Here is a 14,495-nt window from a genome sequence, read left to right as displayed (position 1 = left end):
TTGGACCTAGACGGGCCAGGCTTCTCAGCTCTCAGCTGCACGTGGTCGTCGTGTGCTGAGTGGTTGGTCTAAGCTTCTGCAATTGAGTGACAGCTGTTTTGCAGGAGGCAGGAGGCAGGCAAAGAGAAGAGAGAGACTGACCCAGTTGCTGACTTTCACTCCACTCTGCGCTAATTTGCTTGCGCCACAGCAGGCAGGAAATATATCCCAGCCACCGAAGCCACCACCGCCACGCTTCCTAGGCTCTCCCCACTCTAGCCCTTCTTCATTGGTCAACGTTCTTGCCCTCTCAACCCACAAGCCCATCTACAATTTTCCCAGTGCAAGCAGGAAATATTCTCGATCGGGACTTTTGGACTACCGCAATTCTGTGAGAACACACGACGTAGCCCGACACGACAACCATTTCGACTAACCACCCACAGGACTACACATCAAACAGTAAGCGCAATCGCTATCACTGCTATACCTCAGCAAAGGTCAAATCCCCGAATCAATCTGACCACAAATCGCAGAAATGTCGTCCGGAAAGAAGACCTCGGGCAAGGGAGCCCTCGAGCAGGTTGTCGCTCGCGAGTACACCATCCACCTGCACAAGAGAGTACGTCTACCTTGAGGGATCCTGAGAGGAAGGAACATTTGTCTTGGCTATTTCGGAGGGAATTTGGGGTTTTGGATCGCGACAAAATTGCTGACGAAATTTCCACCTACAGTTACATGGTGCTACCTTCAAGAAGCGGGCTCCCAAGGCCATCAAGGAGATCAAGGAGTTCGCCCACAAGACCATGGTACGATATTAACCCCCAGCCAATCTACTATCCTACGACTTCGCTGCTCTCGACGCTGCATCGCACCTGCGACGAACACCCTGGACGAAATGCGTGTGTACTAACCAGACTTTCGGCAATAGGGTACCTCCGATGTCCGCCTGGACCCCCAGCTGAACAAGAAGGTGTGGGAGCAGGGTGTCAAGGGTGTCCCCTACAGAATCCGCGTGCGCATCAGCCGCCGCCGTAACGACGAGGAGGGTGCCAAGGAGAAGCTGTACAGCTACGTGCAGGCTGTCAACGTCAAGAACCCCAAGGGTCTCGTGACGACCGTCGTCGAGGAATAAGTTCGCTACCGGTTTCCGCGTGGATGAAGGACGACGAAAGAAGAAAAGAACGACTTGACGAGCGGCGGCGTCTGTTTGTGTGTAAACGGCTGTGGTTCGAGGGCTAGATATTTTTTCACCACGAGAGGATATGGTGGAATGGAATCATCATATCGAGGTTCTCTATCTCTCACACGAAGGGCATGGTTTTGGAGTTCCGTCTGGTTTCCTTTACATGACATGGATTCTAGCTTCACTGGTCAAGGAAAAAATCAATTCGAGACAATGTGAATACCCACTTGCGCTGAGGCTGGATGCAGTATCGTCTCGGATGTTTTAATGTGTACTTGGTCCTGTCGAATTCTCGTCCCAGAGATGATTCACAATATACCCGAGAAGACTGATATGATCATGACAAGAATGAGCAATGCTTTACAACCATGAATCTGTATTTTGGGATATTACAGTCCACTGGCAATGCGAGAAGCCCACTGCAACTCGAATCTCGAGTCAACCCATCAAACGATCAACAGTCTGTTCGAACAAAAGCAAGTGCGTAAACACCAAATCCATGCATGTTGTCTCAGGGTAATATTCTGTATAGACATCCCCGGGCGAGTTCCCAATATCCTTGTGTAAACCCTGAACGTTCTGAACCCTGAATAGCAAAACCCAGTACGGGTGCTGTGCCATCCTTGAATACTGTCATGGGAGCAAACTACCATGAACAAGAAGGATGACTCCAATTTCTCCAATGCCGGCCATGCTCGTTTCACACATATAATCATATTCCTCAAGCGGGTAGCCGAGGACTTGGGGGGTATAGTACAAATTTCACCAAACCAGTGTCTTTTTCGGCAAATTATCTAGTCGTCGTCGACATCTCGGTGGCGAGCGAGCACCTTTCGCTTGAACTCCTCCATGTCCTTATCCCACAACTCGGCGGCTTCTCCGTTCAGGGGCGAAGAGCTATCCAGTATGTTAGCAGGCAAGAGTCTTGAGTTGCGTATATCGGTATGATTATGATAAAATAGATGAAAACCACGTACTTGTTGGGCTCGCCCAGAAGACTTTGCAGACTCAGAAGCACAGTCTGAATGTTGTATGCGGCAGTCCACTTATCCTTCAAGATATCCAGACAGATACGGCCCGAGAAGTCAAAGTTAGGGTGGTAGATGGGTGTCTTGAAGAGGACTGTCGGCGGAGCGTAAGGGTAGTTGTTGGGGAATGCGAATGTAAGCTTGAAGGTCAGACCTGCATAAGGAGTGTCGTCAGGGCCTTCAATGGTGGCCGTCCAAGACAGCAGGTTGCCATCGGCTGAGGGAAAGGCGGATACACCGGGAGCAGGAGAGGTCATCAACTGCATGAGCTCTGTTTGCAGTCTGAAACAAAGTCGGATCATCAGTATACACTTTGTGGGTAGTCTCAGTTGGGGGCGACGTTACGTACCGCTTCGTCACGCTCTGAGCATCAGGTCCCTTTCGCGATCCGCCGAGCTTAGCGGCCTGGGCGCTGCCGGGCGCAGAGTTCTGACTGTTTTCCGCCTCGAAATCCATCTTTGATGGTCTATACGGACTATGGCTGATGTGCGTAGACTTTCTCAGGTCCAATAATGTGCGACTTCGGAAAGGTGCCTCTCGGTATTCGAGTGACAAGGACACGGTTGGACAAAGATGGCCGGCCGTTGAAATTGGTTTGTTTCAATTGGGGCGGCTGGGCCGAAAGAAAGAGACGATCTGCTGGAATGGTAATTATTGTTAGTTATGATTCCAAACGACCTGAAAGAGAAATCGCAATCGTCCTCGGCTAGTCGAGGAACTCGACGATGTACAGAGAAAGAGCCAGGTCAAAGGCAATAATTTGAGGAAGGTCGGGACGCGTATCCACCGACGACGGCATGCAGATAGGTATGGATGTCTGGGAGAAGAGCACAAACCTTAGGAGACCAACGGTCCTACACAGGAAATCAGATCAGAAAGAGAACGGATACAGCCGGTGAAGTTGCAGATTGAGGCTAGCTTGGAGGCTGGGAGGAAAAGAAAGGTAGAAGTCGTAGGGTAGCAAGGGACGAAGATGGGTTGCCTCGCCGGTCAACGACCTCCCCTCATTATTTGCCAATCGAACGTCAACAACCAGCAGCCTATGGCAACCGCGATAAGATCTGTGGGAGGAGCAGGGGTCAGAGGCTAACAGGGGATGGCTAGCGGCAAGGGGCCTTGTAAGTTGTGCTTGGGGCCCAAATCTAAATGGCTTTTGGTGGGGTCTGGCTGCCTGCCAATCAAGCCATGATGGCGCACCAGGCGCCCTTGAACAAAACATGGAGGGCTCGCTGCTTCAATTTAGATCCAGTCAAATCCTTTTAATTGAGAAGACGCGACAGAATCGCGTAACGCTGTGAGAATGGTGAGTTTTCGCGTCTGGTTTGGCGATGGGCTCGTCTCGAGAAGCCGCCACCACCACCACCACCACCACTACTTCAAGAACCACTCGGACGTCCCTTTTGGGACTCCCTAAGGAGCGGGGTGCCTATCCAGCCCAGCTGTCTCACCCGCACGCACACACAGACCAGAGAGCAGCTACTAACGCGCTATCATGCTACAGTCCCAACTTGATCCCCTTCCAAGGGACCTGCCATTCCGGATCATCTCCAAGACGATCGGAAGGGGCGCCTATGCCTCGTCAGTATTGCCATTCCGTCATAGAGAAACCATCATAGGGATTCCCGACTAATACAGTTCCACACACAGCATCAAGAAGGCGGCTCCACTGGACACGCCCACTCCTGTCTTCGCAGTGAAGCTTATACACAAGGGCTATGCCGTCCAAAAAGGCCGGATATCTGCCAAGCAGATCGCCATGGAAGTTTCATTGCACTCGCACATTGGACAGCATCCCAACGTGATCGAGTGGTTTGCAACTGGCGAGGACTCGGTCTGGCGCTGGATAGCCATGGAGTATGCCGAAGGTGGTGACTTATTCGACAAGATCGAGGCTGATGTGGGCGTGACCGAAGACATCGCTCACCTCTACTTTTTGCAGCTCGTTAGTGGAGTGAGCTTCATGCATTCCAAGGGCGTGGCCCATCGCGATCTCAAGCCAGAGAACATACTCATGTCGGAGAGCGGAAACCTGAAACTGGCCGACTTCGGCATGGCGACCATGTTCGAGTACAAGGGCCAACACAAGCTCAGCACCACCATGTGCGGCAGTCCACCGTACATTGCGCCCGAAGTCTTGACCAGCGGCAGGACCGACAAGAAGTCGGGCGAGGTGACGAAATATGCGGCTGAGCTGACAGACATGTGGTCCTGTGGCGTCATACTGTTCGTCCTGCTTGTTGGCAATACGCCATGGGACCAGCCGACTAAGGATAGCTGGGAGTTCCAGGAGTATGTGCGAACGAATGGCCGCAGCACCGATAACCTCTGGGGGAGAATACCAACGGACGCACTGTCTCTGCTTCGCGGTATGATGAATATCGAGGCGAGGAAGCGATTCTCGTTTGCGCAGATCCGTCAGCACCCATGGTATACCCGTAACAACAGATTCCTCGCGGCAAATGGGCAGATATCCGACCCCCTCAATCTGGCTACTCAGATGCTCGAGAACCTCCGCATTGACTTCAGTCAGCAACCATCGTCCTCACAGCGACACTCACAACCGGCCGCAACCGGTGATGCTATGGATCTTGATCCAGCGCCTGTGTTTGACTACAAAACGCCGGCTACGCAGCCAGAAACTCCTATCCATGACGTGCTCTTCGACTGGGAACGCCCCCAATTACGAACCATCGGAGCTCACAATGTCTCGTTTACTCAGCCGACCTCCCGCGCAGATGCAGGCCCTTACACCTCGCACACGCAGTCACCGAGTCTGATTGAGGCTTTGGCTGAAGAGCCGTCCATATCGCAGTTCTCCTCAACGTCGGGAGTGGCAATAACGCTGACGCAGAAGGCTCGACAATTCCGTGACATTGTACCTGCGCATGGATTCACGCGCTTCTTCTCCCCTATGCCTCCCCAACTCCTCGTACAAATGCTCAGCGATGCCCTTCACAACCTGAACGTGCCGCTGCCCCCAGGTGCTCCGTATATCGGTCAGGGTGACCATATTGCAACTCTGAGAGTGAAGACTGCCGATGGACGGCGACAAGGTCTATACGGGGAGATCATGGTTGACAAATACCACTTGCCCGAGTCACAGGAGCTGTTGGAGGTGCGTTTCGTAAAGACGAAAGGCGACCCGCTGGAATGGCGACGTTTCTTCAAGAATGTGGTACTGCTCTGCAAAGATGGTGTTTATAAGCCGGATGCTTAGGAGGGCGCCCGATCCCGTCTTGATCAGGGCTGACTGCAGTTGCTTTCTACAGCTGCATTGTAATATATATTAATTATCGGCTCGACTACATGTATGGATGTAGGTCCATTGGCAAGGAGTTTTTGTGCTACTGGTTCTGGCTAAGGGGGAGGAGGCATTGGCCTGATTATGATGATGGTACAGATGATGAGATATACACTTAGTTTTCTAGACTGGCCTACAAGCCCCTTTTCAATGTAGATGGATAGCACACAAGCACATCGTTCCGCTGAAGTACAGTTCTCCCTTGGGGGTTAATATTTCTACGAGGTGTTCCTCGCTTCGCTTAAAGCCTCTTGGTTCGAATCCAACGATGGGTTCACCTTTTTGGTTGTGTCTTTTGGTTCTATTAAAACACCAACTACTTGCTTGTCGCAGGTATCTTCTGAACAAAACCATTAATCTACCTTTCCGGGTTTTGGGTTGTTTCTAAAACGATTCTTCTTCTTGCTTTCCATTTTGAACTCCATGGTGAACACCTACACTCGCTTGGTAAAAACAAGTTGGCAGCCGTCCTAAATCCCGAATTAGTTACAAATCTTACAAGCAGACCGGACCAGATGCATGGTGTATCAAGTTGCCAAGATGGGGGGGACCAACGTACCATGGGAAACAAGGTGGCAAATACCCTGATTTCCTCCGAGCGAGGCGTGGGGTGGTGCACAAAGTCAATGTCCATCGCCGCCTTGCCGATCATGTGCGCCATCTGCAGCGGCACGTAGCTGCGCGCCAGGCAGTCGTGGGGCCCCGCGCCGAACACGAGCCAGTTCTTGGTCTTGGACTCGGCGTCGCCGCTGATCCAGCGCTCCGGGTCGAAGGTCCCGGGGTCCGCGTAGACCTCCGGGTCGTGCAGGGCCGGGTAGCACGAAGGGATGACCATGGCGCCCTTGCCGGCCGTGTAGTCGGGCGTGATGGGGAACGTCTTGGTCGCGACGTAGGGCACGAAGATGACGGGCGGGCGGTAGCGCAGCAGCTCCTTGACCACGGCGCGCGTGTACAGCAGCTCTGGGTACATGTCGAGGTCGAAGGGCCGCCGGCGGTCGCCGCCGCGCGCCGCGAGGTTCTCGGCGCGGATGCGGGCCACCACCTCGGGCCGCTGCGCCAGCACCTGAAAGAGCCAGGTCGTGGCGCTGCTCGAGGCGTCCTGCGATGCGAACAGGAACGTGAAGAGCGTCCGGCCGATCTCCTCGTCGGAGAAAACGGGGATCAGGTTCTGTGGCTTCTCCACGCCCGTCTCGCCCGCCGCGATGCGCTCGCGGTACCGCTCGCACGCCAGCATGTGCAGGACCCACTGGTCGACGACGCAGGTTGGCTCGGCCCCCGGGCGCGCCATCTTCTCCTTGCAGGCGGCGGCGCAGCGGGCAAAGTCGACCTGACAGGCGTCGGCGACGCGCTTGCCCCGCCACGGCTTGGTGCCGGGAATGTACATGGAGAGGGGGATGTTGACGAGCTCGAGGGCGGCAGTGACGAGGTAGAAGTCGTTGGCGATGCGCTGAACCGCGTCCTGCGAGATGTAGCTACCGAAGAAGGTGCGGAGAGATAGCGCACAGTTGATCTCGCGGAAGCGGACCATGAAGGAGGTGGGCTTGCCGTCATTGGCCTCGCTGTCAGCGACGAACTGGGAGAAGAACTGATCGTAAATGGACTCTTGCACGGGCAGGTACGTTGCAATGGCCTTGTTGGTAAAGAGGCCGGAGAGCCCCTTGCGGTACTCTACGTGTTCTCTGCCCTGCTTGAAGACCCAGGCTTTCGGGCTCATGATTTCCTCGGCGATAGGCACGATGCAGGGCTTTAAGTAACCCGGGGACTTGAAAATCCTATGTGCAAGGTCCCTGTCGGAGGCCAGGACGACGAACCTACGGTTGAGATTTTTTAGTGCCTGGAAGTCAACGTCGACATCATAGGGTAAGCTTACTTATGGAAGATGGACACGCAGCTCAGGGGGCCACTGGCCCATTGTTGCATATAGCCTTCCCACTTCGGGTGAATTGCCTGAATGAACGGCCCAAAGAAGGGCACCTTGAATGCCGGGCCAGCAATCGAACCTTTTTGTATGATATAGCTACCTGCTAACATGTCAGTGGGGTGTGAGAAGAACATCGTAGTGACGTTAAGAGACTTACATTGGTCGTATGCAACCAAGGCAAGCAGGATGGTCACGGCGATCTTCCAGAAACCAAGTTCCGCGAAATAGCTGGACATGAAACCCCCGAGCTGGCCTGTGACAGTCTGTTGGACATTTTCAGTCGCATTGGCGTGGGCAGATGGCGAAATACTGCCGCCCTGGACAAGGGAAGCCATGACGGGGTTGAAATATGATGAAGTCGCCAAGATGTCAACGTCACAAGCCAAAACTTCACCCAGAGAGCCGGGAGCTTTCGAAGTATAAGGCAGAGAAGAAATGCACGACGTGATTGAAAGCATGTGGTAAAAAGCGAGTGACTTGTATTCTTATGTATGCTGTTCTGGCCCTCCAAACCGGGCTCTCATGGATGTAAGTGCTGCCAGGATGTCCAGCAGGCAGTGGGCCCTTATTGGCATTGAGCCGTCCATTAAGCGGCCCGGAAAGCGAGATTGATCTCGCTACTGCGGTCATATTTGCAACTGTGTCTGTTGCTCCCTTCTCTAGCGGCAGGGGACTGTGTTGTTGTTGGTCTGCCTCATCTATAGAAGTCGAGAAGGGCATCTCGGGGAAGAGAGGGGCTAGCCAGAAGAGGTTTAGTCTCCGACGAGACCCTTCCAGTCGCCATTCGCTCGGTTTGTCAGTCTCATCAAAGTCTGCCTTTGCCCTTCATCAGGTCTTCTGCGGGCCCCTCTTTTCTTCTTCTCTCGCAGCAGAAGCTCGGAGTCTAGTCCTCTTCTGGCCTGGCCTCCACCCATCATCCCCAATGATCCGCAGTTGCGAAGTTCAGGCAAGACTGTGACTCTGTGTGTGTGTGACATCCGGCATCCCGTAAGCAGAACCAACTGGGCCAGCGTGGTTTTCTTTCCAATGGGTGACGGATTGGCCTTTTGGATTCGTACATGTTCAATTGAGCTGGCCCAGTCTTTTCCAAACTTCCCAATTGCACTCTATCCTCCGGAAGCAGTCTGCAGATTCGTTACTCGCTCAACTCTGTGACCTCGATATTGCTAGGGATGACAGCGGCAGCAGCAGCAGCAGCAGCAGCAAAATGAGCACTACGGTAGGGGGCTCTGCTCGCTAGCGCCTACCACACGTCCCACCACCTCTGCAGACGGCCTGCGCGAAGCACCACTTCATGATGCGAAGAACCCTCCGAAGGTCTTGCGAAGCTTGCGCCAAGTCAAAGCTCAGCTGCGACCTTCGCACGCCGCAATGTTCCCGTTGCCTCAAAAGAAAGGCCACTTGCTCCTACACGAATGAGCCTCTGTCCTCGCCTCCCGATGGACAATCGCCAGAGTCGCTTCAGGACTCTCCCACTCGTAGCCACGATTGGGCTGTCACCCACGAGGTGCCGGTGCAGGCGGTCCGGAATGAATCCCCGGAATCGCCTATCTCCGAGCAGCTGATAGTATCCTTGCCCACAAGCATCACTTCACTCGACCCCTTTGACACTTTCCCGAGGACCCGTCTACCACGACAACATGTACAACGGTTGATATATCACTGTAAGATTTTAATACGTTGTTCCAATCTCTGTTCCTTGTTTATTGTGTTCGTTTCCCGATCTTTTGCTAAGCATTTCTCTCAGTCTTATCTAAGATCGCTTTTCAGTATTACCCACTAGATCTCAACGCGGACTCCAACCCATTCATCGTTTCATGGTGGCCTGTTGCGCTAGAAGATCCTGCATTGTTCCACGTATCATTGCAAACAGCATCACTGGATGATGAGCTGGCTGCCCAGAAAGGCTTCCCCATATCCGAGATGCTCATGGCAGATTCCCTGTCACTCGTGAGACAGAAGGTCGAAAATCCCACTTCAGCCATCGAAGATGCAACCATGGACAGTGTGGTCACATTGGCCGCAATCGAAGTAAGACTTCTTTTTCATCTTGCTGCCGACTGGTCGGGCTAATCGTACAAAACAATGAAGCATGGGAAGGGAAACTTTCAGATCAGCAAGCTGCACATCACTGGCATAATACGAATGGTGAAGATGCGAGGCGGGATCAACGAGTTGAAGCTTGCAAGTCCCTTGACAGCACGGATGGTTGCCTGGTAAGTAATGCATTGCTCGAACCTGGCTGGACGGTACTAACATGATCCTGTGCCCAGGGTCTGTCTGGTTGTCACAGGTTCTCCGCAATTCCCAGTCCAGGATGATGACGGTTGTGGAGATGGACTCAGCCCTATACCACAGTGGCGCTCTGCCCCTATAGAGCCGGAGCCCCCTATCCATTCAAGCCCCTGATCTGGCACCTCAGATACACTCCTTTCTGGCCCGCCTAAATCAAGTTGTCCGAGAGTCGCAAACCTCGGGCTTATCAACAACCGACCTTCATGATTTGACCTGTTACATCATTCATAGACTGTTGCTTTCACCTTGCCAGACTGATCAATATTCTCAGTCTACGACAGTATCGGAATGTATCCGACACGCTATGATCCTGTATATGTTTATCATACACGGACCAACATATTTTCCACATACAGTGATGATGAACGGTATCACAGTCCAGCTCAAGAACGGCCTTGAAATCTTGTTTGCAACGGGCCGCAAATACGACGAGGTGTGGTTTTGGCTGGTCTCGGTGGGCCTTGTAGCCTCTGTCGACATCGCAGAACATCAATGGTTCAGAACACGAGCGGCAGAAAGCGCATTGGTGCTGGGGTTATACACTTGGGAAGATGTGCTCGCTCAGATGAGGGTCGTTCTCTGGCTAGATACGCCCCTAGGGTCGTGCTTCCGGCGGCGGTGGGAGGAAATACTTTTTAACGCCAACTAATATACCTGGATATCTAGAAGAAGACTGCAAGTCTTCCAAGTACTTCTACCACGAAACCATACACACCAAAATAAAACATACAAAAAGTGGTCACAAATTCAGCCTCGAGCCCCGACTGGTTCGGCCTTCTTGTCGGAACAGGCAGACGTGAACAAATTAGGCATGTCAGATCCGTAAGTACAGGATTTGCAAGTCTTGGACAACATGACTGTATAGTTTGTACAGAGCTGACAAGAGACAAACGGTGGACTGCTCTAGGCCGTAGGAGCATCTCGCTTATGTTGATTACCAGGAGAAGACGATTTGGAAGCCGAATATAGTAACATCAGTATACTTGTATAATTTATGGGGCAATTGCTTATGCGACTAATGCACTCTGCATAAAAGACCAATGCTATTTGTGCCACTCTATGGCATATGTCCATGTGGTTCAATGCACGTGTGTAGCGCCAACTCTCTTCATCCATCCCCATGCTGGAGAAAGCTGAGATAAATGGGGTCAGTTCCCAAACACCCGTCACCACCGATCAATGATCGACGTAAGATCAAGCGATCGGATAATAAGGAGCTGTAGTACACACGGGCGGAAGCACAGCGACACGAAACGCTCTGTGAGAGGTCCTGGCCATTTGTCGCTGTCAGAGTTGGTGTGATGATGATTCGGAGCTCGGACGACTGGACTGGCTGGCGTAATCATGTCTTACAATATCTTCATCCGCATGCGACAGCGTAAAGGGAAGAAAAAGAACTGCCGCTGGAAACAGGCTGTAGAATTAAGGGCACAAGGGGAGGGTTACATGGGGTCTTACAGGTACGTCCCGAAAGGAGGCACACACTTCAAATGTTGGCCAACACGAGTCAAGAGGGATAAATATCCACCTATTAATAACGAAGAGGGAAGCCAGCGTTTCATGCCCGGCGGCCATCTGCGAATGCCCGCATGGGGGGGCTTCAGCTTGGCAACTGGGGAGGCCTGGTTCTGGGCCCGTGAGCATCCAAATTCCAGGCACAGGCCGGGAGGCTAAGCGCTAAGCCAGTATAAGTACCAAGTAACCTAAGGATGGTAGCGACGGTAGCGCAGTGGCGGGCCAGTGGTGCCGCAGTAAACGCAGGTGGCAGGTGGGTATTACTTGGCTGTACTAGCACCGCCCACCTCTCAGCGGTACGGTACGCCAACGCCTGCAACAAACACCTTGAATTTTACATAACCCTAGCACAACCCCTCCGGAAGCTGGCGGTTCTTGGTCATCCAATCAATCGGGTTTGGCTGGGGGCGTAGCATTAATCTATCCGCGAGAACTTCGATTGGCTCTCGCGTGTGCTCGCTACGTCCTCCGGTTCGGCCCCCCTGCCCAGACCAGTACATGCCTACCAGAACGACCAGAAGGGGCCAGAATGACCGGATGGGAACCCCTTCCCCCCTGCTTTTGGGTGCCTTTTGACCCCCTGTTCCAGTGCCTCTTGGCCAGAACAGGCGGGTGACCGGATTTGGCCCTGTCGATCCATCTGCAAACGGTCATCATTCGTTTTCTGACCAAGTCGTCCGTACAGCGCCAGCCAGACGCCGCTTTGGCGGGGGCATGCGATTGTTCAATGTATTCAATGTTGGTTGTAGGCTTGTTTTAAATTCTCGACAATGCCCGTTCCTCTTGATTCCATCTCCTCTTGTTGCTCTTTCTGACTGACCTTGCCATTCTTTTGTACCATCCAGTCAATCATTTTTGCCTTCCTCTCGTTCTTCCTTGTCCGTTCTGTTCATGCTTATTCAATAGGTGCTGGCAGAGCCATACACACATGAACCGTACCCTTCCAGTCTCTCCTGCCTAGTAGCAGCTTCGATTCTCACCACCGCTTTACATTCGATACCTTCGATTTTTGTTTCGTTCACAAGAGGCATCCCTGAGTACCGTACCCGCTCACTAAACTTCTTCATCATCGCTTGAAACACACGACCACATCAAAATGGGAAAGATTGCTCGAATCGGACTGGCTGCGGCCCTGGCTTCTACCAGCACGGCCTACACTCTTGCCGCAGACAATGATATCACCATCAAGGACACGGCCAGCCAGATCGCCAAGGGTCTCTTCAACACCTACTACGACCCCGCCGCCACCACTGGACAGTTCAAACAGACACATGACTGGTTCTGGTGGCTCTCGGGCACCGCCTGGAACGGCCTGCTCGACTACACCCTCCTGACCAACGACACCACCTACAAGCAACCCCTCCTGGACGCCCTGGCCAAGAACGTCGGCGAGAACTACGACTTCGTCCCCGCCTCGCAGGCCAACTGGGAGGCCAACGATGACCAGGCCTACTGGGTCTACAACGCCCTCACCGCCATGGAGTACAACTTCGACCCTCTGCCCTGCCCCAGTGGCGGCTCCTCACCCTGCGAGACGGCCTGGGTAAAGCTCAGCAGCAATGCATTTGACCGCTTCGCGAGCCGCTGGGCTGCGGACGCTGGTACTTGCAACGGCGGCCTGAAATGGCAGTTCAACCCTGCCAGCAAGGGTTACGGTAAGCAATCATCCTGAAGTTTTTGTTCAAGGAATGGTGATAGCTAATGAACACATACAGATTACAAGAACTCCGTGACCAATGGCGGGTTCTTCCAGACCGCTGCCAGACTGGCGCGATACACTGGGGACCAAAAGTACGCCGACTGGGCAAACAAGATCTGGGACTGGTCCACCGGTGTCGGCTTCGTCACCGCCGACTTCCACGTGGTCGACGGCGCCGGCGATGGTGGCAACGACAACTGCACCAAGAAGGACAAGAACGAGTGGACCTACAACAGCGCCACCTACATGATGGGCGCCGCCAACATGTTCGCCTACACCAATGGCGACAAGGTCTGGGAGGAGCGGGTCCAGGGCCTCGTCAACACGGCCAAGACGCAGTTCTTCACCGAGGACGGCATCATGCGCGAGGCCTGCGAGGCCAGCAACAAGTGCAACACCGACAACACCAGCTTCAAGTCCAGCCTGGCGCGCTGGATGGGCCGCACGGCCGTCCTCGTCCCCAGCGTCCGCCAGACCATCACCGACCTCCTCGAGAAGAGCGCCACGGCCGCCGCCAAGACCTGTTCCGGCTCGACATGCGGTAACCTCTGGACCTCCAGCTCCCCGGGGGCCGGCAAGCAGGACTTCGGCACCCAGCTCAGCGCCCTCGAAATCGTGCAGAGCCTGCTGATCCTGGATGCGCCACTGAAGCTGGCCACCGCGCAGGGTGCTCAGGCTCCTGAGCCTGCTCAACCCCGGATCAAGTTCTCGATGAGCGTCCACAAGGCGTCGTAAATGGCCTCGGCTACAGAGGCTTATTTCCTGTAGTGGACTTACTAGGCAACGAGTAACGGCCAGAATATTCTCACATGGATATTGTGTATTATTTTCCATTATCAATAGCTATTATCAATAGGGAGGCGTAGGTCAGGAAAAACTTTTTGAGTGTTTTAGACTATTCCCCCCCCGTATCACAACAGCTTTTCTTAGTGTCACATAGACGAGCAGATCTCGGGATACCTAAGACACGTTTCTATTCTACCGTACTTGCTTTTGGATTGACTCCTGATGATGTTTTAGTATTCTGTCCATAATGAATCTTTGTGTTTTATCATCTCAATAGGAGTATTGTCCATCTGCCTGAGCATCTTGAAATTTAAGTAAGGTATTACAGCGTTGCCCTGCTCTTTTGTAAAGCTCAAGTGGGACAATGAGGGAAATGCCCTCATGTCATCACTTAAAGTAGCCAAAAGGGGACGCATGAGCTAGTGGGACATCCACTTGGAGACAACGCTTGTCAACCTTGCATTCAGAGTAAATAAAATTGTTGTTGGAAACCATTGAACAGGGATCAGTAGGGAGTGACGATTTATCTGAAAGGAGTGCAAAAAGAAAACTTTGTGCTCCCTCCGAGGGGCTTGTTAGGTATGTGACATTCGGATCGGAAAATGACAGCATTACAACGTAGCAAAGAAGATGCAATTCAGTTAGTTAAGTACCGCTCGGCGAATAGAAACCAGTGTGGGTAGGAGTCCAGGGTCTGGCTGGCTTTATAGGGGACAGCATCTTGAGAGTGTAAGGATCAATTTTTACATCCATGCCCTACCTAGGCTTGCTTGGGATTCGAAACC

At 53.1% G+C, this 14,495-nt stretch overlaps 6 protein-coding genes across 6 annotated transcripts; 4 read left to right on the top strand and 2 right to left on the bottom strand.

Moving 5' to 3' along the window:
• Positions 1 to 517: 517 nt before the first annotated feature.
• PG986_001792 (60S ribosomal protein eL31) lies at positions 518 to 1,114 on the top strand (the record flags this gene model as incomplete). Its single annotated transcript, XM_066838014.1, has 3 exons — positions 518 to 601; positions 714 to 788; positions 911 to 1,114. 3 exons carry the CDS (start codon positions 518 to 520, stop codon positions 1,112 to 1,114), a joined length of 363 nt encoding a protein of 120 aa, XP_066706907.1.
• Positions 1,115 to 1,959: 845 nt separating this feature from the next.
• PG986_001791 (ubiquitin-conjugating enzyme) lies at positions 1,960 to 2,649 on the bottom strand (the record flags this gene model as incomplete). The annotated part of the gene is made up of 3 exons (XM_066838013.1): positions 1,960 to 2,062; positions 2,143 to 2,475; positions 2,543 to 2,649. 3 exons carry the CDS (start codon positions 2,647 to 2,649, stop codon positions 1,960 to 1,962), a joined length of 543 nt encoding a protein of 180 aa, XP_066706906.1.
• Positions 2,650 to 3,685: 1,036 nt separating this feature from the next.
• PG986_001790 (uncharacterized protein) lies at positions 3,686 to 5,410 on the top strand (the record flags this gene model as incomplete). Its single annotated transcript, XM_066838012.1, has 2 exons — positions 3,686 to 3,771; positions 3,841 to 5,410. The coding sequence occupies 2 exons, from the start codon at positions 3,686 to 3,688 to the stop codon at positions 5,408 to 5,410; spliced, it is 1,656 nt and encodes a 551-aa protein (XP_066706905.1).
• Positions 5,411 to 5,928: 518 nt separating this feature from the next.
• PG986_001789 (Cytochrome P450) lies at positions 5,929 to 7,873 on the bottom strand (the record flags this gene model as incomplete). The annotated part of the gene is made up of 4 exons (XM_066838011.1): positions 5,929 to 5,964; positions 6,054 to 7,305; positions 7,365 to 7,515; positions 7,573 to 7,873. 4 exons carry the CDS (start codon positions 7,871 to 7,873, stop codon positions 5,929 to 5,931), a joined length of 1,740 nt encoding a protein of 579 aa, XP_066706904.1.
• An 839-nt stretch (positions 7,874 to 8,712) lies between these two features.
• PG986_001788 (uncharacterized protein) lies at positions 8,713 to 10,359 on the top strand (the record flags this gene model as incomplete). The annotated part of the gene is made up of 5 exons (XM_066838010.1): positions 8,713 to 9,079; positions 9,163 to 9,446; positions 9,507 to 9,631; positions 9,732 to 9,772; positions 9,818 to 10,359. 5 exons carry the CDS (start codon positions 8,713 to 8,715, stop codon positions 10,357 to 10,359), a joined length of 1,359 nt encoding a protein of 452 aa, XP_066706903.1.
• Positions 10,360 to 12,321: 1,962 nt separating this feature from the next.
• On the top strand, positions 12,322 to 13,659 carry PG986_001787 (mannan endo-1-6-alpha-mannosidase-like protein; the record flags this gene model as incomplete). Its single annotated transcript, XM_066838009.1, has 2 exons — positions 12,322 to 12,880; positions 12,941 to 13,659. The coding sequence occupies 2 exons, from the start codon at positions 12,322 to 12,324 to the stop codon at positions 13,657 to 13,659; spliced, it is 1,278 nt and encodes a 425-aa protein (XP_066706902.1).
• Between the last annotated feature and the right edge of the window lie 836 nt (positions 13,660 to 14,495).

Source organism: Apiospora aurea (assembly GCF_038362705.1).
Source record: "Apiospora aurea strain CBS 24483 chromosome Unknown utg000001l_segment0_segment0, whole genome shotgun sequence".
Lineage (NCBI taxonomy): Eukaryota > Fungi > Ascomycota > Sordariomycetes > Amphisphaeriales > Apiosporaceae > Apiospora > Apiospora aurea.
Note: the sequence above shows the minus strand (reverse complement) of the source record. Positions and strands in the feature narration are given on the sequence as shown.